We start from the raw sequence: 23,855 nt of genomic DNA, 5'->3' as shown, positions 1-23,855 counted from the left end.
AATACCATGCATTATTAAATTTCTGGAAGAAATAGAAAATAGAGAACTTGTGCTTTCAAATAAATTCCTAAAAATAAGTGTGTGGTATGCTCTTATCTTGCGTGCCCAAGAGGAAATATGATTTTAAAAATCAGAGAGTAGGGCGGTGTCTTTTTGTTATTTTTTTTTAACCACTTGATCTTGCTGAATTATTTAGATTGAAAACAGAATGCAGATCTATTCTTAGAACTTTAAGCTGTTTGCATACTGTGAAGTATAAAATAAGAATTAAATTGAAACTGATCAAAAGCAAAAAGCCAGATATTATAGAGAGGAAAAAGCGTGTGCCCTAAGCTTTAGTGAGTTGCTGCAAATATGAGACATAAACATAACAAAAATGATGTTCACCAAATTGGGAGTACCTGTTGACTTTCCAGTAGTTCTTCTATTTCCCTGGTTTCCTATTTGTATCAGCTGAGATATGTGAATTTAATCCCTGTTTACTAACACCTTTCCCAAAGATGTACCACTTACGTTTGTGATCCCCATGTTCCTGAAACTTTAAACTGTTTTGTTGTTTTGTTTTGTTTTTTTAAATACCCCCTGCACTACTTATTCAGAAGACGTGGCAGTAAGACCCAGATAAGCTCACTGTCTGACATCAAGAATAATCCAGAACACATTTCAGATCTGCCCTGTGGAGCTCAGTGTCTCCTGTTTAATGAAGATGTGACAGTCTGTGACTCTTCACCTGGTGATGCCCATGCCTGTACCTTAGCAAGGTGGACTTTATCAGAAAATTACAACTATAATTGCCAAAGTTTATTTTTGTCTGCATCTCTGGATTTTAGTGAACTGTTCAGGAAGTAAACATCACTGCATCATAAAACACTGCAGTTATAATTTTTCTTTTTTTGTCAGCTGGGAGAAGTGGAAATGCAACCAAAATATGAAGTATCTGCTTTCTCATGAAGAGATTTTTCAAGGACTTTATTGTGTTACTTTTTTTTTTTTTTAATTAGTGTATTTTATATAACGTATGCTTTAGATACTGTAAAACCAAAAAGCTAATGGTGCTGGAATGAAGCAGTGCAGGAGCTCTGCACCAATGATGTGACCAGAGTTTCAGATTCTCTCTCCTAGGTGGGTTGCAGAGCTTGTTTGCCAAGCTGAGCGTAGCTGAAGGTCACTGCTGATGTTGAGAAGCCAGAACTTATCAAGAAGTCAGATCACTGCACAGATTGAAAATGGCAGAATTTGTTCGGCTCTCTGGAAAAAAACACTGTCCAGACAGTGCTGGGTGTATGTTTGTAAATTCTGATTCTTCAGTCTCCGGCTAATCTCCTTGTTTTGTCCTGCCTGCAATATAAAAAGCCTTGTCTTGGCTGCAGCTCTGACCATGGATGGAACCAACTTGTGAGGGGAGCAGCTGTGTTACAAAGGGAGATGAGCACGTGTGGTTCCATAGGTTTCTATAGTCCTCTGCGAAAATGCATGAAGAAAACTGTCTTGCTAGGAGGAGTAAATACTGTGAGTACATACAGGGAGGTAACTGCGTGATATGCTTCTGATCAGAGCCTGTGTGAGCTATCCTGCCTGGTTGAATATTGCTTTTCAAACATTTACTAACTCAGTTTAGTAACTCCTCCTCTGCTTGGTGTTTCAGGATCATATTTTTGTCTTTTAATGTCTTCTCATGCACCTTTTCCAGTGATGTGATAACTGATTTTGTTTGTACGGGTTCTGCTGACTGTGAGGTTCTTCTTTGAACAGCTGATGGGGCTGTGCGGGCAGAGCACAGCTCTGTGCTGGGAGCCTCCATGAGCTCAACAGAAACTCTTGAGCAAGCTGTATCTACCTGTTTCTGTCACTGTGATTAACAGTATGCCTCACGTATCCATGTCATAGTGGTGGTGATGAGTTAATTATTAACTACCAATTTCTCTGCCATATACTGTAACTTCACTAGTGAGGACATTGGGTAGGGCTAACTACCATGAGAATTTCTGCAGGTTTTCTTGGCTGTACATTTAGCTGAGTTTAAATTCATCTGCGTTTTTGAACTGCCTTCTCTAAAGCTAATTTGTGTTAAATCTCAGCTAGCTGCAGCCTCTGAAAGGCAAAGCATGCCTGCCACTTGTTGAGACGACAATTAGGATACTTTATTCTGCATCTGCAAAACTGTAGCATCTTGTTTAAATAATAATAAAAATTCAACTTCTCAGTTTATAATCATCCAAAATTCAGTTCAGGAAAAAGTTACTGCATGAGGTGTCTGGATTGGAACAGTGTGGAAATTATCATCTTTATTTAAATGAGATGGGCTAAACACAATAGAAGTTTAATTTCTGATTTGAACCTCAGACCAATCATAAAAATAAATGTCTTCAGTGGGTACATAGCTTAAAGCACGTGAGGGAAGATTACAAGAATTTGTATTCTGGTGCCAAAAAGGAGCAGGCCTTTGTTTCTTCACTCCCAGGAGTATTTTTGGTCCTGCAGATCTCAAACCCAGTAGCTGTATTCCAAATCTCTGCTGAATGTACAAATAATGAAAACAGCAAATTTCATTGAATTTCCCTAATTTTTCTATGGTCATTTTCTGAAAGAAAATATTCTTATGCCTTTTCCACTTCAGATAAAATTTGAATTTACATTTGTAAACTTATTTTACAAGTAACTTACATTAAACATAATCTCAATTTAGTATCCTCCAGCGAGTATTACTTTTCCAAAGGTGCATGTTTAAATGTGTAGCTTGTATTTTCAGATTTATGTATAACAATTGGGACATTTTCAGACTTTCGTGCGACAGTTAAGATATTTCTCTTTATTTTAAGATTAATGCAGTGGTGGCATAAAAAAATAATTATTCAACAGAAGCTATTTATGAGAGGAGTTCTGAAGAAACACTGATATTCAGTTTTTGAAAGCAAGAGAGTGATAATTTTTTAGGTGCAATAATACCACAACAGTCTGTATATGCATGTGGGTGTTAATGATTTCTAAATAATCTGCTATACCACAGAATTGGTTTCTGATAGCAGATCCATTCCAGACACTGTTAGTTTATATTTATAATGTTGCTCTTGTCTCATGCTAAAGGTATAGTCAGGAGGTTGTTTGACTTTTTAAACATATTCCTTACTGGGATGACAAATTGATTATATGATGTATTAGTTATTTCAGTACCACAGTCACCTACATTTAAAAGTGTCAAGAATGCTGCTAGTTGGAAAAAAAAAAAAAAAAAAAAAAAACCAAACAAACCAAATATTTGACCGGGTTCTAAGAATAAAGCAAAAAAAATCTATTTGTTGGAAAAGGGATATTCTTTGTTCATAGTGATTCTACAGTTTGTGCAACTTGGACACATAAACCTTACAGACTTTTCTCACAAGCTACAGGTTTTCAGTATCTCAAAGTGAAGTACTTGTTAGTCTCCGTTCCCAGATGTTCTGGTGATTACTGACAGTGGATGATTACAATACTTCATTTCTTGAAGGGAGGGACTCCATTTCAATTACTTTTTATTTTGATTTACTCATTAAACCAATTTAATGTAGGTAAGGGCAGCGTTACAGGCTTGGGGATGAGTGGTTGGATGATTGTGAAGAGGAAAGGGACCTTGGGGTGTTGGTTGATGCTCGGCTGAACATGAGCCGACAGTGTGCCCAAGTGGCCAAGAGGGCCAACGGCATCCTGGCCTGCATTAGAAATAGTGTGGCCAGCAGGAGCAGGGAGGTGATCATCCCCCTGTACTCAGCACTGGTGAGGCCGCACCTCGAGTACTGTGTCCAGTTTTGGGCCCCTCACTGCAAGAAAGACATTGAGACTGGAACTACAAGAACTACAAGAAAGACTGGCCCCGGAGTGTGTCCAGAGAAGGGCAACGAAACTGGTGAGGGGTCTGGAGCACAGTTCTTATGAGGAGCGGCTGAAGGAGCTGGGATTGTTCAGTCTGGAGAAGAGGAGGCTCAGGGGAGACCTTATTGCACTTTACAACTTCCTGAAGGGAGGTTGTGGTGCAAAAGGGTCTGGCCTCTTCTCCCAGGCAAATAGTAGGACCCGAGGAAATGGCAAGAAGTTATACCAGAGGAGGTTTAGGTTGGATATTAGGAGAAACTTTTTCTCTCAAAGGGTGGTCAGGCACTGGAATGGCCTGCCCAGGGAGGTGGTGGAGTCGCCATCCCTGGCAGTGTTCAAGAGGCGCCTGGATGAGGAGCTACGAGAGATGGTTTAGTAGCTTTTGGCACTGATAGGAATGGGAGGGTGGTTGGACTAGATGATCTTGCAGGTCGTTTCCAACCTTGTGTTTCTGTGATTCTGTGATTCTGTGATTAAGAATTATTGTTAACATCTTTGCTGCAAGGAAGCAGGCTGTAGTGTGTTCGCTGAAGTACTTACATATACACTCATAGTGTGCAATCTTGGCAGCTAGGCAAATGACTGTGCTAAAGTTTAAATTTATTCTTTGAGATGTCTGGCCTTTTTCCAATGTGCCTTCATTTGTGCACTTCCTTGTCAGAACAGAAGCCTGAAGTTTGACTGCTCTAATTACATGACATTGGAGGAGTCTACTTCAAATCCCCACATCTTGTTTGTATGGCTTTCCTTGTTTTTATTAGTTATTTTCTGTAATACTGTCAAACTCTGAATTGAGATTTCTTTTGTGAATTAGCAGTGGAAAGTCACAGAACCGATGAAGAACAGAATGTGCCATTGATGATGCCATGAGGGCATTGAAATATCCCACTGTTCTCCTCTACCTTCTGCAGTGTTGTGCAGATAGGTGATCCTGCGGTGTAATGCAGATGACAGTGTTTCATGAGCACACTGAATCTATTTAGCCCTGGTCCTGTAAGGGCATTAGCTTGAAGAACCAAGACAGACTTACAGCAATTTTTTTTTTTTTCCTGTGGCCTCCTTATATTAAACAAAGGACAGGTAGTAGAGGTCAGCTTGCAGACTTTCAGAAACTGGATGTGATAAGGAAGAACTATGTTAGGTAGACACGTTTTAAACCAATCTTCATTTGTTCAAAATTAAAACTCTTCAAAACTCATCTGGATGTCAACCTGAATGACTTGCTGTAGGGAAAGTGCTTTAGCAGGGGTTTGGACTAGATATTCTCCAGAGGTCATCAACCCCTTTGATTCTTTGATTGTGTGCATTTTAATCCAGCAAACAAACTTCTTTTTCTGCTTGGCAAATATCTTACCCTTTGGGCAGGATGTAACAGTAGTGTGAGGTAGAGTTTTTTTAGCTCTCTTGTAGGACATAAGAGATGTTTGACAGACACCTCTAGGTCTTCTGAAAAGCTTATACATGTGAATAACTTTACTGCTTCAGCTGTATTTAACTGCATCACTTACATAATCATTCAGAAAGAAAGGATTAGTTATTCTTCTTTGCTCTAATTATCTGTTTAATTAAACTCACTAGAAGTCTCTAAGAGAAAATAGTTCTCTGAGCAATTAGAGATAGTTCTTTATTACCTATCACTTAAAGATTATATTTTCTAAAATAAAGTACTTTCAATTACTTTTTGAAAGAGAAGGTCTCATTTTCTACCTTATAGCTGTAGTTCTTGTAAATATTTTGAATGTGCTCTTCAGGTAACCTCAAAGGCACAAATCAATTGAGGTTTTTTTGTGGCTGATGAGGAACAAAATACTAATAGTATTCACTGAACTTCAGTTTGTAAGTCCTCTGGAAGAGTATGCTGCTGCCACTGGAATTTCAGTCTGTGCTCCCTTCTCTTACTGTCATCCTCCCTTTCTAACAAGGGAATGCTCTTGTGATGGTTCTTTTTTGTTTGCTTGTTCTGTTTGTTTTGTTGTTATAATACTATATTTTAAATGGTAATTATATTGGTGTTTTATAAGTGGTGTTTTATAATGACAGTGCTTTTTACTTATACAATTTCAGAATCATCATATTGAAGCAATACTGCCATAAGCACCAGTAAGTCATCCTTACTGGTGTAAACATCTTTCTCTTTCAGTATCAATGGTAAGCAGATGACAGAAAATGTCCCCTAATAATCCAGTGAAATCTGAAGTGACTGATGGGCAATGTGTGCCTCCTAACCAGTGCCAGCTAGCTGCACGTGCAGTTGAGTGCCTTGTAAAGTTAAGAGGAACTATAGTCATGAGATTTAAAGTTTTCTGGGTATAAATGCTGACATTTTCTTCTTTGTTCCTTATTTCTTTCTTAAAAATAGAAAGAAATGATTATGTCTGAACAAAAGATAGAAACTTGTCTACAAAGAGATTACTGAATTATCAAATCTGAATGGACTATTAGATAAAGTCATACCATTCCTAAAAGCATACAGAAAGATCTTCTGAGCTATTAAAAAGCATGTTAGGGAAAAGATGAAAAACAACCGGTCTTTAAAATTTACTTGCAAATTTTCTTCTACTTTCATGCTTATTCAACAAGCACATTTTCTTGCAAGTGCAATTAAGCAACTGTTTCACATTTTAGGTTCTTAACAATGCTATGCTTTGTCTTACATTTCTACAAGAAAATCTAAATTACTGAAATTTTTAGGAACACACAATAACCAGCATCATGCGTTAATAAACATGAATTTGTCTGTATACATTGTATAGTTTCTTGATTCAGACTGATTCAGATTTCTTTGGTTGGCTGTTTTTGGTTTCAAATTCTTTTTCTGGTTGGATATGGTATTTTACTGCAGTATCAGTGGTCTCCTGGATGGCCCAGTCACTTGCTGCCATATATTCTGAGCAAATCTTGTGTGAATCCCAGCTTTTTGTTGGTAGACTACGAACTATGAGCTCTGTCTAGACTATGACACTCTTTCAATCTTACATTTTTTTCTCATTCATGTCTGGTTGTTTTCTTTGGGTCATGCAGTACTGATATGCTCCCTTATACTCTGGTACAGGTTCCCCAGTTATGCTGTCGTTATCAGTTCGCTTAATGTCTTTGAAAATGGTGTGGCAGGAGATGAGATGAGATGAGATGGTATTAATCCCAGGAACAATTCTAGGATTTAACAGCTGCATATTTTACAAGATGTTCTGGAGGTTCATATTTATTTAGGTTTGAACTTAGCATTTTTATGGGAAACAGACATTTGTCAATATTTTAGTCTTAGTGTTTCTAGGCTATTTTTCTTCAGCTTATTTGTACAGGAGGGGGCATTTATTATTGCTAGTTTGGTGCTTTTACTATGTGCATAGAAAAGTACAAATCTGGTAGCCTATCACATTTCATGCAGACCACATACTACCCCATGAAGTAACTGCTGTAGGTCGTTGCCCATCTTTGCTCATCTTTACTTGTGTAGAAGGGGGCTATAAATGGAATAATTCAAAGTCAACAGTGAGGTCTTGATAACTGTTGTGGAATTATGAAAAATGCTTGTTGGGCAAGGCAGCTGTATTGAAGAGCTGCAGTGAACTCGTCTTTGAATGAATCAAAATGCATGCAGTGTGTAGGAGTTCATAAATTGTTATTAATGGCCTTTAACATTTTCTGTTAAGAATATTTTCTCATTATTGATTGTAACTAATTGAGGTTTGTAAAAGTAATGTGACTTCTTATTTTTGTCTGTGAACAAAAACTGGCTGGCCTTAGCTTGTACTTTCTAGTGATTGCTGAAATACACGAAATTGTAAATTCTTAAGTAAATATCTATACAAGAATTACTGCTGACAAAGACCAAGTGTTGATTTGCAGCTCTCTTGGCATGTGTTATTCGAATGACAGCAAAAGAAACTTAGGCTTCACATTACTAGCCTTGTATATTCAAATACAGTAGACAGTCTGTAATTGATGCTTCTGTTGACACTGATCTAGTACTTTTTTTTGAAGCATGTCAAGAAAGGAATGATTAATGCTTATACCTGGGACATCTATTGAAAATGTCACTGAAATTTTAATTTTAAAATGCAAGATTCAGTTCTCTCCATTTATATCTACTGCATCAGGATGCACTGTGCAATGCCACCTACTGTGCTAGTGCACGTGGCAAATGGAAACAGCTCTGAATCAGCCTGGTGAAGTGCTATCAGCAGGAGGCCCACAGTGACAAGTTCGTAGCTATATTACCTTTCTTTCGGTGCTAGTGATCCTGTGCTGAGGTGGGAGATTTAAGTTATAAATTTAAACTTTGTCTTTAATGAATGTGACAGCATTACAAGGAGCAGATCTAATACTTCACAATTACATCTAACATTTTTTTTTTCCATGTGGTATTCTTAAAATTCATGTTAAAAATGGTCACTGAGTAGAAATATTTCAGCTGAAGGTTTTGAGTACATTCTATTGAAGGCTTTCAACGCTGTATTAAATGACCTAAAAGTAAACACATTCACTGTTAATAAAATGGACAGCAGCCAGATACAGAAAGGCACAGGTTGCACTTGGAGTGACCTTATACTGTTGACTAAAAAAAACCCAACACCACTTTCTAAATGCAGTCAAAATTGGTATTTATACATTGAAAGTTAAGGAATGCAGAGGTCTTCTCTAAGAGATCTGTATAACATCCTGGAAAAGAGAAATTTTAAAAGCGACGTAAAGGTCTTAGCTAGCAAGCAGCCAGAATGCTTAATGTAACATGTCAGCAATGAGCTGAAGTGACATTGATATTTATAAAATCATGACTGCAAGGAGAGTTGATTTTACTTCTGAGTAACTTGTGGCTGAGTAGGACGTTAGAATATTGCATGCAGCATCTGTATTTTTAAGAAGACATTGAAAAAATGGAGCCTTGAGTTGTCATAAAAATGTTTCACAGGCTGAAGAAAATGCCAGACAGAGTAAATGTTAAAGTTTAGTATGCTTAGCTTACCTAAAAGGAGGTGGAAACCAGGTGTACCTCAGCAGAGCAAAGATAATCTCCTCAGTAGATTTTTCCCTGGAAGTCTGCTTGTGCTGAGAGCGGGGAGATGGAGATAGTGTCTTGCTTCCTTGTGCAACATTACAGAAATCTAAGCATGTCAATCAGTCAGTAAAGACAGAGCTCCCTGCCTTTGGTTCTTGTTATGTAATGCCTAGAAAACTCATTTTGAACATTTTAAGATGATTAGATTTGAGAACAGATTTTCCAGGTGCATAGCAGACTCTTTGCGTCTCTGTTTTGGTGAAACAATCTGATGGGCATGGTGGCAGGACTGTAGGTTACAGAACGCTGTAAAATATTCAGAATGAGTGATTTTGTAGTCTTGTTAGGCTCTGAAATCCAGGGGGTAAGTGAAGAAATGTGGGAACCTAAAAATAGCCTCTTTTTTGATATTTTTTTCTTACTGCTATGCCAGGAATCTTATGGAATCAGACCACGCTCACTTGGTCTTTTTTTCATGAAATGTATATTGTATTGGGCGTAAGAACATTACTCTCTAGAAAGCACTGAATATGACTAAGAAATTTTTTTGAACGTTCTTTTTAAAAAGTTTTATTGTCATTATTTACATTCTATTTTTCCTCAGATTTTCAAAAAGAATTTGCAAGCTGTAGAGAAACACACTGCTTTTTTTTGTTGCTGTTCATGTGAATATAGCACTTTTTACCGATCTGCACCTTAAGTGAACAGTCAGCATTTAATTGTATAATTTAAACCCAAATCAGAAGTACTTTAAAGCAAAAGAACTTCTGAACAATAGCGTAATTATTTACAGCAATGTAAATAATGCACTGCAGTGACATACTTCATTCACAGGTGTAAGAACTTTGATTACAAAATACATTCTTATTTTAAATTTTCATTATTTAGCATGAGAGGCACTCAGCTCATACAGGGCTTTTGGTATTGAGGTATTACAAGTTTCTACGCATGTTCAGAACCTCTCAGAACTGAAGTATAAAAGAATGGATTTCATGCAGTCATAAATTAATTTGTTTCTCTAATTTGTACTCATGTATTCCTGCCACAAAGGCATGATGAATTTGAGGAAAAACATGCCTTTAGAAAGGACATGATTACAAGTTGGGTTGAATTTAAAGCATACATGTTTTGGCAAAACAAATGATTGCGGGAAAGAGTAATTTGAAATTGAATATGCAACACAGAAGTGAAGGTATTACACATTAGAGAAGATGAAACCACATATAAACATATAAATGTGACACATAAAGCACCTGAGAGTAATAGAGAAAGTAAGACAGAGCTGCCAGGTGCCTCCTGAATGCAGTCCCTTAGATATGACTTTTAAACATGTTCTCTTACTGCACAAAGAAACTAAGAATCTACCTGAGAAATTAGGTACTGTTTCTGTCTCCTATTTCTGTTGTTCTATAACTGAGGTGAATTTAAACCCTTGAAATGCTGGCTCTGTCCTGTCTGCATCTCCATTCATCTATTTACTGATGTGGGTGAGATTCCCGCGAGCCTCTGCTTCTACAAGCAGAATATCCCAGCTCTCTCAGACTTCCACTAGCAGGAGAAATGTTCTGGTTCCTTAAACATCTCGATAGTCCTTCATTGAATTCTTAACAGCATGTCTGTATATGTTTTTCTTGGGAAGAGAGTATGAACTGAGTATGAAGATTTTATTATATGGTGATACACCTAAGGAACCTACCAGTCACTCCATAACTTGAAGTCTGAATGCCAGTCAGTAAAACCCTGCTATTTTGTGTGATGGCTAGAGCAAAACATAGCTGCAAATGCCCACCTCCCACCTGGTGCTCCTTCTGGCAGAGGGGCACAGTGCTGTCAGAGGTAGCTCCACCAGCTGTCACCACCACTTTTCAGTCTACTTTCCTATTCAATCCCATGGACTGAAATGGATCAGCAGAGTAGAGCTGGTAAGCACGTAGTTTACAGGATTAACCCTTCTTAGCAGAAAATATCTACAAAATAGTTAATTAGTTCAGAACCATTTTCTGCTATTAAGTGTAATTGTCATGCAAAAGAAAGCATATATGGCCATTATTTAGAAAAACCCTCTGGCAAGAACCATGCTTTTAGCTTTTATTTGCAAAAGTATTCACTTCAGTGATTGGTAATAAATGAATTACCTCTGTCCTGTATCTGTTAGTTCATAAAATGAGTTAATTATAGTCACAGAATTATAGGAGTTGGTATGGACCTCAGGAGACCATCTACTCCAAAGTCCTACTAGAGGAGGTTCTCTGGAGCAGGTTGCAGAGGAAAGCATCCAGGCAGATTTTGATTACCTCCAGAAAAGGAGAATGTATTCTATCATAGGCAGGCAATGAGTTAGTTGCATAAATTTCTGTCTAGGTTAGGGCTAGGAGCTAGAAATCTTGAGGAGAATGTGTAGACTGATTTAGTCAGAAGAAAATATACAGTAAGGCTAGGTATTTTTCTGACCTCTGCAAGTAGAAGAATTGTCTCCTGTGTCTTAAGGCATAGAGGCATGAAGTGTGAAAATTGGCCAGCACTCTATTTTTACATTCACAGTCACATTCAGTAATCCATGTCATTAAGTTTTAGATTTGCAAAAAAGAGTTTGTCATTAATCAACATCTTACTAACTGATGATGTATACAGGTAGCAGGATAAGTAGAGACCTAAACTATTTTGACATGTGACAGAAGGAGTCACATTTGACAAATACTGCTTTCAGAACGTCATTTCAATCTGTAGCTCAATGAACCATAATTTTAAATATATTTTTTTCTTTAATTCTAGAATGTTTTATAAAGGGGGCAAAAAACCTTGTTATTTCAGGCAAAGCCGTGAGTATTGATGAAGCATGATTGATCTTAGAAAATAGAGACTAACATCCTACAGAATCAGTTTTTATTTTGTAAAGATAAATAGATAATAAGAGGAAAAATTAGAAGCAAAATAAAAATATGCCAGAAAGTTCAATTTTAATTCTTGGAAGGTAACCTATTTTCTTCTGGCTTGCTTTTGGTGGGCCATCTTGGTGTTCTAGGCACACCTAACATTTTTGCTGGAGCTGGAATTTTTACTGATGTGTAAACAGTGTGTTTTTGCATGCAGTTAGGGATTCGTCATAAAAAATGATTTTATTACAATCAGTGCCTTGAATATCTCCTACTGAGTACTTCTCTGTGCCTATGAACAGAACTGTGTCTATGAACGGAAGCTAAAGGACTGTGGAAGCATGCAGCTTTTCTCAGGTGTGGCTTCATCCATTGTGCATGTCTCTGAAAGGGATGCTGATGGGAAATATATGTTGCTGGAATGTCTGTTGCCTGATCTCTTCCAGTGTCTACCATCTTCAAAACTTGATGCATAATTTTTATACAGTTCCTCTGATACTCTTAATGTTGGAGGATAACTGTTTTTGCTTAGGTACAGCAATCTTCCAGTTGTTCGGGTCCACAGGTATTTTTGCAATTTCTCAAAACTAAAAGCAGTTGGTGCTACATTTTCATTCTGTTTGTTGAGAAATTAGAGCTGTACTACAGCTCATTTCAACTCTTGCTTCATCTCCTGCAATTTCATACAAACTTGAAAATTACAATCACCTAAAAATTTTTTGAAGCACCCTAATTTCAAGATCAGTGTGTTGTTTTTTTTTTTAATTTATTTTCCTCTGAAATGTAAGCAGACTTAAAGGACGTTCTGTCTTTTGACCCATCATATAATTTGGGTTAATACAGTTTAAGGAATTCTGAGTATTAAAGCTGCATCTGGTTTACAGTGTTCTGTAATCTACCCCTCTGTTGTGGTAACTACTTCTACACTTCTAGGGCCATAGCCACTCTGATTTTCAACTTGCATTTAGTTAAATTTATGCCTCTGGTGCAATTGAAAATGATTGAAGAAAGAATTGAAGAATTGAAAATAACAAACCAACTCCTTCCCTGTTTAGAACAGGTCATTAAGCAGCTGCAGTAACTGTTCTTAAATTATGGTATGTTTGTCAAGCTCACATTACATCACCTTTAAAATGTATACATATTTTATATATATAAACTTTGTTTATAAACAAATGTGTATATAGAAAAGTGAGTGGTACTTTAAAAAAAAAAACAACAACAAATTAGGAGGGAGCTAATGCACTAACATACATTTCACATTCTCTAGGGAAGTAAATGAACTGAATATTTGATAAAGAGTCTCCAAACTCACGCAGCGGACTCTCGTCTGTCTGCAGTTCATTTCAGTTAGTTAATTTCAGAGACAATGTAGGCTGGGTGTCTTGACTTGTACGAGCAAGAACGTTAATTTTTCATATCACATACCTTAAAAGCAAGGTCTTTTAAGGGTTTTTAAATGGATAGAATGAAATGTCAGATATAATTCAGTTCTTGAGGAAGAAAAAGTCTTGAAGGAAACAGGTCTTAGGTACCATTTTACTTCCTGTGTATGGAAATGTATACCTTAAACAATTTCAAAGTTCAGCACTGCTGAGTACTGGCTGACTCATTTCATTTAATCAGTTTTCTTCTTACTCTGAGCTTTTGGGACAGCCAGTTGCTGTGTAATGTAGTGTTACTTTTTCCTGTTTTGTATGAAAAGTTTTTGAAAAGTCTTACATGGTTTTGTGGATTTCTGCATTCCTAGAAACATTTTTTAAACTAATAAATTGTCAATATGCTTGTTGCCCACTAATAGATTACAGGTGTTAGGCATTTCAACATAGAACATAGAACAGAGTGTTAGAAGGTAATTAGCCAAGAGGCAGGAGAGCAGCAGTTATTGACAGGTCTGCATAAAAATCACAGGAATAGAGCCAATGGGGCTTATTAAGCACATGCTTCTTGAGATGACTAAAATAAGATGCTGCAGGGCATTATAGGCTAGTAGTAACATTACTAGAACTTCACAGCTGTGAGACAGATAATTCCATGGCGTATGTGTCATCTTCACTAATGGAATCAATGAAAATGCATTTTTGAGCTCTGGCTATACTTCATTAGATAAAACCTTACACAATTTCATCATGTTATGCTATTTTTCTTGGAATATGTAATTTTTATACCATTGCCTTCTAATGCTTTATTGTAAGAGTTCCTATGTATTTGTGGGAGGATGGTCTTAAATTACAGCTATAATAAAATAAATGCTTTTTTTTTTTTTTTTTTGGAAAGCTAACTTGAGACTTCCAGTTTCCATTGCTCCCTTACAATAAAATACTAGCTACTGTTACTTCAGAAGTGCTCTAAAGTTACTAGAAAAAAGCAGAACTTAATTTAGTACATCTTTTGCTGCATTAAAGATAGAAATGAGATAGCTAAGATGAAGGTTTTTCTGACAGCTTTGGATCTTACAGGAAGCAGTTTCTGCTTCATTTTCTGTCAGCTGCAGTTTGTTTTAAATGAGAAAAGAATTTCAGGATCTGAGACTTCTTAATCATGAGTTTAAAATGAGAGTGCTGCACTTTCAACATCAGCTGCTGAACCTAAGCTATCTAGAAAAGCAAAGTTTTCTCAAATGAAGAAGCAAATTCATAGAATCATAAAATATCCCGAGGTGAAGGGAACCGTGAGAATCATCACATCCAGTTCCCTGCCTCGGTACAGCACCCCCCACAATCCAAGCCCTGTGTCTGAGAGCACTGTCCAAACACTCCTTAAACTCCAGCAGCTCAGGGCTGTGCCTCCCGCCCTGTGGTGCAGCCCCTTTCCCTGACCCCCAGCTGCCCTCCCCTGACGCAGCTCCATGCCGTTCCCTCGGCCCTGTCGCTGTCACACACAGCAGAGCTCAGCGCTGCCTTCCGCTCCCTGTGAGGAGCTGCAGCCGCCATGAGGGCTCCCCTCAGCTCCTCTGCCCTGCTCTGAGCACACCCAGGGACCACATTCGCTTATCATATATCCTGCCCTCTAGGCTCTTCATCATCTCTGTAGCCCTCCTTTGGACAGTCTCTTAAGGTTTATGTTCTTTTTGTACTGTGGCACCCAGTGCTGTAGGTGAAGCCTCACAGCTGAGAGCAGAGGGGACAGCCCCTCCTGTCACCCGGTGGCAGTGCTGAGCCTGCTGCATCCCAGGGTACGGTTGGCTCTTCGGGTTCCAGGGCTCCAGTTTCTGCAAATCTGTATATTGGCACTGATTTTTCCAAATACGTAAATCTGGTGCATCTAATTAACTTGTTAGACTGATTGTTCAGAGCTCCCTTTGGGATTGCAATCACAGGTTTCTCATGTGTATGTGAAATCTAATTCTGAAGTGCTTAAATTTCTTCTTATACTGATGAAGTGAGACCCAACTCAGGTCAGAATTCATCAGCCTTCGTAAGGTGAAATAGACATTGTTGTGTTGAATAAAAATTTATTTTGTTTCCTTTTTCTTTTTTTCTTTTTCTTTAGTGGTTCTCTTCATGCTTATTCCCAGCTCTGTACACTCTGCTTGTTCAAGTACTTCTTTCAAAATCCTGTTTGTCTTTGCAGTGGTTGTGGCATCTGTTTTTGTTCCTGTGCTTCCCTGTTTTGAAGCACAAAAAGGATTTGTGAGACTTTCTCTGGGGGACAGAAGGACTTACTGCAGAGTATTTATTTAGTGGAACTGAGGTCCTGAAATCATAGGAGGCTGCTTACACTCAGGTTGCTTCCAGTGAGCTTGGGGATGAATAAATAGAGCACGAGAAATCTGCATGCCTCTCTGGGGCAGTGCCGTGCTGCAGCGTGAGTTGCAGGACAGAGGTGACTCCAGCTGTTGTTCCTGTCTACAAGGCTCCAATCCAGCCTCCTGTCTGTACACTGCTGTGTGTAAATCTGGCTGTAATCACTTAAGCTGCAGAATCATTCTGTGTGCTTTAGTTTATTGCTTCATATCCTCAAAATAATGTTTGAACAGACCTGACTTCTGCACCTATCACATGAAGAACAGCAGTTTGCTTTCAGTTCTGGAGACAGATGATCTGTTTAGGTGGCATTGCTGAGCTTTATGTAGTGTTATCATAATTGAAAGGTGGGAAACATTGTAGCTTGAATATCAGTTCTACTCACTTTATAGTTAGATGTGCAGCTAATCTAATGTAATGTAGAGACTATCACTGAATTACAATAATCGTGCTTTAAGGTAATATGAAATACTCAGAAGATCAGTTCTGAGAAGATCATAGTATTTGTCAGAGAATACTTGGGTTAATTTAGCAAAATAGTATATTCTTCAGTAGAATATCAACTTGTTACCAGCCTTCTAAGCATTAAGATATTTTATGGGTACATGTACATACAAATACATTAAAAACTCTCATTCTTAGGTGCTGTAGTCTTTCATAGACTGAAAAAATTCAAAGAGAAATGAAAATTGAATTAATACTGTGGAAAATACTGAATGTTTGCATGTTAATGTAAGAGAAGTAGTTGGAGAAGACGGGGACTTGACTGGAAGTTCCTTTGTAGACATACATGAGCTTACCTCATCAAAGAACTTCTCTTCACTGTGGAATGACTTTTAGATACAGTGATTGGAAGAAATTTTTCATCATGCTTAACTATTGCCAATACCAAACGGAGAGGACATCAAGCGTAGTGTGCTACTGATGCTCAGTTCCCAATCTACAGTATTGCTACTTGCAGCCTTGCAGCTACAGAGGTACAGTATAAAAAAGGATGAACTGGACACATCAGGCAGCTTGTAGTGAGTTGGAAACCCCTTAAGAAGGAAGTTAATACTGTGATTAGGAATACAAAACAGTTCTGTTTTTTTTTTTTTTTTTTAAATTTGATTTTAAGGGAGGTTAAAAATCAGCTCAACGGATATATTGTAGAATCATAAGAATCTGCTCTGTCTGTTGAAAACTGCAAGTGCTTTCCTGCATTGCTTGGTTTTCTCTATCATCAAGAAAGACATCATGCTGTTGGAGCAGGTCCACAAATATGATCAGAGGGCTGGAGCACCTTCCCTGAGGGACAGGCTGAGGGTGTTGATGCTCTTTAGCCTGGAGAAGAGTAGGCTTAGAGGGACCTTATAGCAGCCTTTCCAGTACCTGAAGGGGGTCCACAGGAAAGCTGGGAAGGGACTTTTTATGAGTGTGTAGCAACAGAATGAGGGGAAATGGCTTTAAACTGGAAGAGGGAAGATTTACACTACAAATTAGAAAGAAATTGTGAAGAATGTGAGGGTAGTGCGACACTGGCATAAGTTGCCCAGAGAGGTTGTAGGTGCCCCTTTCCTGTAGGGTTTCAAGACTAAGATGGATGGAGGTTTGAGCAACCTAGGTGAAGGTGTCCCTGCCTATAGCAGGGGGGCTGGATCTAGATGATCTTAAAGGTCCTTTCCAACCCAGACCATTCTGTGATTCTGTAAGCCCATAGAAATAGTCTAGGAGATAAACTGCATTTTGAAAAAAATGCCTGGTAGATGTTTGTTTACTTTGTTGTGGGTTTTTTTCTTTTTTTTTCCCTTCAAACAAGTTGTGTTTGTAAGTATTGTATTTATAAGTTCTACAATCACTCAAACACTTCTGTTAAAAAGGGCTAAAATCCCTTTTTTCCTGAAGCAGTTTGGAAGCAGGCTGGGTCTGTGGTACCTCAGAAAGTTGGTCAACAAGCTTTGTATCACTGGCTAAGACAGCTGCCTTTCCAAGTTGTATTTTCTACCTCGAGGTTTGAGCAGGGAGATTTCTTGGAAAGTTTCTGTTCTACTTATTTGTTGGGTACATCCAGTAAGAAATACATAGTATATCAATACTTGCCTGCAGGGAGAGGTGGGATATTGTCCCAAGTCTTCCTTCAAAACAAACAAAATGTTAATCCTGTTTATGGTTAGGCAGGCTCTGCTGTTGGTGAGGAAAGCCCATACGTGGCTTTGGAGCCCTACTGGTGTTATGTGAGTGTTAGTCCGCTGCAATAACAACCTGCTGCCTTTACCCTCCAGCTTGCACACAGAAACACCAGTACACAGCAGTGCATTACTTCTCAGAGAAACATGAAAAGCCTTTGTCATTCCGATAGCATTTGTGATACAATTAAGATATAAAAGTGGTTTCAAGATTCAATCCTATTTACTGCATAAAGTTGGCTAGCCTACTAGTTTTGTATGAAGTGAAAGTTGTGGCAGCTGAGGGTGTTTTACTGTCATTACAATAGCTGAGGTTTTGAAGGTAGACATGTTGAACTTACTCTGCTATAACTCTTTTGTTTGTGTGGGTATGGTTCAATTGTTTTTGATAGCAGTAGACTGGTTGGATAAATTTCGTTTACCAGGATTGATATAGTCAACACACTAAAGATAGCGTGAGACTTCAAATAAGCAGAACATTTGAGCATGCTATATTACTTTTCCTTCAGTAAGTAGTTTTATCTGTTAGAAACCCTTTATTTATTTTGTTTGTTTGTTTATTTTTCAGGTAAAGAGCCAATATATTGTCTTCCTGGGTGCATCAGGATAACTATGCTTTTCAAACATTGATGTAGGTCAACAAGCAGTTTTCTCCTTTCTAGTCTCCTTCAGAGTCTTTCTACTGAGGAGGGGAGCATCATCGATGGCTCATGATTCTTTTTGGCTCAAGATACGAAATAAAACAGATTTATTTCAATAATTAACTCATTAATGGACACTTAAGTAATGGAGTTGTGCACATATAATTTTTGCTAACAGAGCGTTTATAGCATTTTCTAAGAGCTGTCAAATGATACTGCATGATAACAAGTCTCTGCACTGCAATTGACATTCTTTCTATCTCAGCATTACTGCTTAATTTCAGTGTTTAAGTGTTTTGTTTGGTGACTGGAATGCAATACTGTGTAAGTATCAGGTATTAGTCCAAAAGATGAAAATCTACTTGTAAAAAATTAAACATTTATGATCATGTACTAATTGCAAGTACCAATTTGAGTAAGAAGTTACTTATTTTTGAGATATGTAATATGTGTATATGTATATACATATTTTAAAAGCACATTCTTGGTAATTGTGCAGTAATGTGACAATGTGATAAAATCTGGCATGTTATGCAACTATGCAGTTTTACAGTATTGAAAAATTGAAGGCATATTAATAATTAGTCACACATTCAAAAATTAGTTATACTATCTTTAGTCAGAAAATCATGTGCCTTTTTATTTCTTTGCTTCTTGTGATATCGTGACACACATACTAAATATAAAGTAGGCAATTTGGAATGAGTTGAGTGCTATGAATGGTACTTTTTTGTATCCTTCATCTGTTGAAATAAGAGGAGCTAGGAAAAGATGAGAAAAGAAGGTCAGAAGGAGAACAATGAACAAGAAGGATTAAGATAGTTAAATGCTAACAATGCGAAAATATTATTTTCTTGTACTGTTACAGAGATTCTAGAAGGTCCATTGTTGTAGAAACATTCCAGCTATAAAACATCACCTTCACAGGATTTCTGTGACGGTAAAATGATTTGGTGAAAAAATAGTTGCTGATTGACTATGAGATAATACCTATCAAGTAGTAAATATGGTACAGTATATTTGAAGGAGCATTTTACTTTGATCTTTCCTTGCATTTGAGATCAGCTTTGTATTTTAACACTTTCAGAGCCATTTATTTCATTTCTACTTCTTTTTTTTTTAGTTAATAATACTGTCTTTGAAAATGAGAACTAGAACCTGTCACATACAACATTCTACAATTAGAAAGCATTAGGAAGATGAGAGTAATTCCTACATGTTCTGTGTTACTTGTAGTATTAACACATTTTTCCCCTTTTAAAAAATGAGACATAATTTGGATTAATGTGTGTCAGAAACTTTAAGTATGGAATAGATGTGTCCTGCCAGGCATGGATAACTGCAAGGAGTCATTCAGCTCCAGGGGTTTTTCAGAGGCTGTTTTTTGGCCCATTGTTGAATCAGTGCATTGTGTTAAAATTCTGCCTAGTTATGTTAAATCAATTCATGAAAATAATATGAAAGAGTTTGTGGGTACCTCCAGCCATGGAGAGCCATATGTACCAGTACACATATACCCGCTGCTTGTTTTTCTAGCATATTAGCTTCAGCTAACATTGCAGTTTTTTCCCTGTTTTTATTTATTTAATTTCTTGTTGTTATGCAGTGGATAATGCAATTTTATTATGCTCTTGGCTATGCTAAGCTATTAAGTTTTATTACAAGTACAGATAATTAGACCTGATTATCTGAAACATTATATTTTCCTAGTACCAGTAATACCAGTGGTATTACTTCAGTGTAAAAGTTCTTACTACCAGTTTAAATGCTTATTTTTCAAAAATAGTAAATGTTGCTTTGCTCGAAAATCATGGAAAATGTTTGCATTTCAGTTACACTATCTTTTATCTGGCAATTTGTCAATTTACTAAAAGAGGCTTTAGCATGAATAAAGGATGTCACAAGTACATAAGGTGCAGAAATTTCATAAACGCAGATGTAAAACTCTTGTTCAGGTCAGGTATTTGTCTTCCCACATGCGCTAAGTAGATCCATAGTAGTCATTTACAGCATTTGTCAAAAGAATTTGAAAGATTTCTAGGTCAAAATTGCCCGCTTGCTGCTGAGTGATTGAGTAAGAGGGCCTGGGCTTTGCTGGGTGTTTTAAGGGGGAATGACAGAAAGGAAATATTCCTAGACTTCTTGTACTTGACACAAGAAAATCACTTTCAGTGTACATGAAGGATGTAATGTGAGATGAAGGTACATGGACCATACATGCTTTGTGTAAGTTCAGGTGGTACTAAGAACTGAATTGTTCAGTGTTCATGGCCCATGGCTCCCTTATGGGTGTGCTCTGCCTGTGCTCTCTGTGCTGCTTGGCAGGGCTCTGTTGATGCAGTGCACAGCTGGGTAGCTGCCCTCTGCTGTGTTCATGGCACTGACTCAGGGAACAGCTCTGAGTGGCTGCTCCTCTTCCCTGGAGGGTGCCTCCAAAGTTGTATGTGTCACTTCTCTCCATTTATCTCTACAGGGAAGCCAGGAGCAATTCTGACATGGCTTAGGGACAGCACTTGGAGAGGCAGAGATCTGGTGGGTCAGACCAGGTCTTTGTCTATGTTAATCTGAAACCACAGTACCTACTGTTGTGATTCTTTTTCTCCTAATAGCACCATCATTCATGTAAAATGTGAAATGAACTGAATTTACAGTAGCATAACATTGAAGTAAGTAGAACAAGTAAGATGGAGATGTCACTTCTGCTCATCATTAAGTATGAAACTTGAAACAGTGAGAACATTGTTCTGTAAAATTATTAAAAAATACCTGCAAACAGTGCCATTAATCCCTCTTCTAGAACAGAACGTCTATCCAGAATGGAGGATGCTCTGCTTTTTAAAGGATTAAACTGTTAAACACAGTGAGAACAGAGCAGCTGTCTATCTTTGTTCCATGAGCTATTCCTCTCTTTTGCTAAACTGTTTTGTTTCTTGAGCCCAGCGACCCTTTGTTTTCCTGCAGTTGCATCTTTTCTGTGATTTTTCCAGACCACCTTAATGGATTAAACAATATTAATACCAATACTTCTACAAAAGGTATTTTTCTGCTGTGATCATACTTTTGCTTTTAGATTCTCTATAAATTAAATAATTACACCTCTGTGCTGAGTTATGGCAGAGGTGCCATGGATTACATCTGTGTTTAATGAAAGTGTTGCTTCATGGATTTGGCAATTTTTGTCATGAAGTTACTTTTGTCCTCTCCTCTATGCAACCTAGATAGCTAGAAATATTTACAATTATTCACACGCTTTTCAATTGAAATCTCTCTGAAGAAGCTGCCTAAAAAACTAAGCTCAGAAGTGCGTCATACGCCATTTCTTAAATACTGTTTTATTTATCAAGTTTGATTTAGAAATGATTCTACAGTAGATTTCCTGTTTGAACTCAAGTTCCTCATCTTTCTATTTATTTTTTATTGTAAATTCTACTATAAATTTTATTTTTGCTACAGATGAGTGGAAATATTCATGAGTCCACAAAATTTCTAGAAGAGTTTAGAATGCAAGTACGCTTCTAAGCCACGTGTTTTTGGTGTGTGGAAGGCTGGTCACCAAGCACACTTCTTTACAAAGTGCCCTACTCCTTGTTTCTTGTTTTCTGAAAATTTGGGAGCAAGAAAAAACAAACTGAATTCATTTTTCTGCTGCTTGGCAACTTATGTGGTTGAGGTCAGGATTCCTGCAACTGTACATTGTATCTCTCCTTACACTGTCTGCCTTTAGCATCCTAAGCAGCTCAGAGTCACTCTTTAACAGAACATTTATTCTGCTGTGTCACACAGAGAATCTGCCTGATTGCATAGATTCAGCAAGCCTGAATCTAAGACTTAAGCTATTTGCTAGTTTAGCCATGAATAAATGAGAAAAGCCCAGGACCTCTATGTGCTGAGGTTTGAGAGTATAGATTAGGGCTTGAGTTAGTTATCTGACTTTATGGTACATATATTTTTGTGCTGCATTGTTCGAAGTTAACTGTCTTGTAATAAAGAGAAGTTGACAGTAATGCATAGTGCCATGCAGAGCTTCAGTACTGAAATCTTTATTTTTTTCTCTGACCTCTTTCACTTTGAATTAATGAAACAAATATATATCTAACACAATATTTTTTTATTTCTATTTTAATAACAAATTTCATTAGGTAATTAATTGTCTTTTATTGCTTCTGTTGAGAACTCTTAGATGCAATTTGGGATGAACATCTTGAAGGCATTAATGGAAGTACAGTAGGAAGGAAATAGTTTCCTCACCCGTTCCTTAAGTCAGTTAGTAATCATCATTGCTTTATACTTTCCACTTTCTATATGGGTTCATCCTGAACATCTCAGCAGGTTATCTAGTTTAATCAGAAAGAGAACATACAAAAAATAAATTGCTCAGGTAGAGAAAATTGAGGGAATGAATTAGAATAAATCCTTTTTTATTTGAAGGAAAAAGAATTCAGTGATTGGCTAATATGCAGGATTGAATATACTGGGACGTTTTTGCTGAGGTTCTGTTTTCTCTTTTCTGTATGTCTGTTTTCTTGTGGGAAATTAAATCAGGCCAGAAAGTGATGCAATAAAGTTTTATTGGAAAATTGGGGCAAACTTGGGGAATTGGAAAGCAGAAAACATTAATGATGAGTTTGGATGATATGCATGGAGATAATCTATGGAGAAGATAGTGCAGCAACCCCAGAGGATGATGTGTGCTGCGACTGGCGCCTGGTTAAACAAGCCATTGTGAGAGGATCACTTTTGTTCAGAACAGCTCAAGAATTTCAGCTGGCTGAGCAGTTCCTCAACTACAGATATACGACAAAAGAGCTGAAAAGCTGACACTTTGGGAGCAGGGGTGGGAAATGACACATATGACCCATTTTCCTTTTTTTTTTTTTTCTTCATGCACGTGTTTGGGAGAAGTTTCTTTTGTTTGGTTGGTTTTCTGTGTGATCCTGTCCAGGAAGCTTTAGCATAAGCTTCAGTTAGTTAAATGGTCCCAAATGTGTTTCCTGTACAGTGGTTCATCACATTTTTTAATGTTTAGTGTCACATCAATGAGACAAGAAAGATACTCAAATGCAGAGAATTATGATTTTGAGTTAATATGAGAAAGCCATTGGTAGAAACTCTGGCCTTTCTTGAACAAATACATCTCCTTAAGGCATGTCAGATAACTTACTTAGAGAAGACTGAGATGCACTTAATTTAATAGCTGTGGTTATTTCATACATACAGTAGTGCTTTAGCTTTTTTGTCCACAGTATTGCACATCCTGGTTTTATGTTCTTTTCCTAGGTGGGATATGTGTAAACAATAAGCATAGTTGGTTTGGGAGAGTTGGAAGGGATCTCTGGAGATCATTTGGTTCAACCATTCTGCTAAAGCATGTTCTCTACTGTAGGTTGGACAATTCAGCCTTATCAGACATATAAGATAAACATCAAAAGTAGGTATGATCAAAAGCATCTCTGATTCCATAAAGGTAATACAAGACCTTCCAGTGTGGTATTTCTGAAAAGGTAGATACTGTTTTACACAGAAAATCAGTTCAAGTCAAAATAGAATTTTGGAAATGTCTCTGAAAAGCAACACACAACAGCTGT

The 23,855-nt window shown here is 37.5% G+C and overlaps 1 protein-coding gene across 1 annotated transcript in view; it reads left to right on the top strand.

The window, feature by feature from the left end:
* Positions 1-1,390: 1,390 nt before the first annotated feature.
* Positions 1,391-23,855, top strand: part of MCTP1 (multiple C2 and transmembrane domain containing 1) — a 229,103-nt gene continuing 206,638 nt past the window's right edge. Inside the window, exon 1 of the mRNA XM_042866191.1 lies at positions 1,391-1,509. Coding sequence (XP_042722125.1) covers positions 1,426-1,509 — 84 coding nt within the window. The 5' untranslated portion in view covers positions 1,391-1,425. The remainder of the gene's footprint in view (positions 1,510-23,855) is intronic.

This window comes from Lagopus leucura, unplaced genomic scaffold, assembly GCF_019238085.1.
Source record: "Lagopus leucura isolate 7727_CA_CO unplaced genomic scaffold, USGS_WTPT01 Super-Scaffold_810, whole genome shotgun sequence".
Lineage (NCBI taxonomy): Eukaryota > Metazoa > Chordata > Aves > Galliformes > Phasianidae > Lagopus > Lagopus leucura.
Note: the sequence above shows the minus strand (reverse complement) of the source record. Positions and strands in the feature narration are given on the sequence as shown.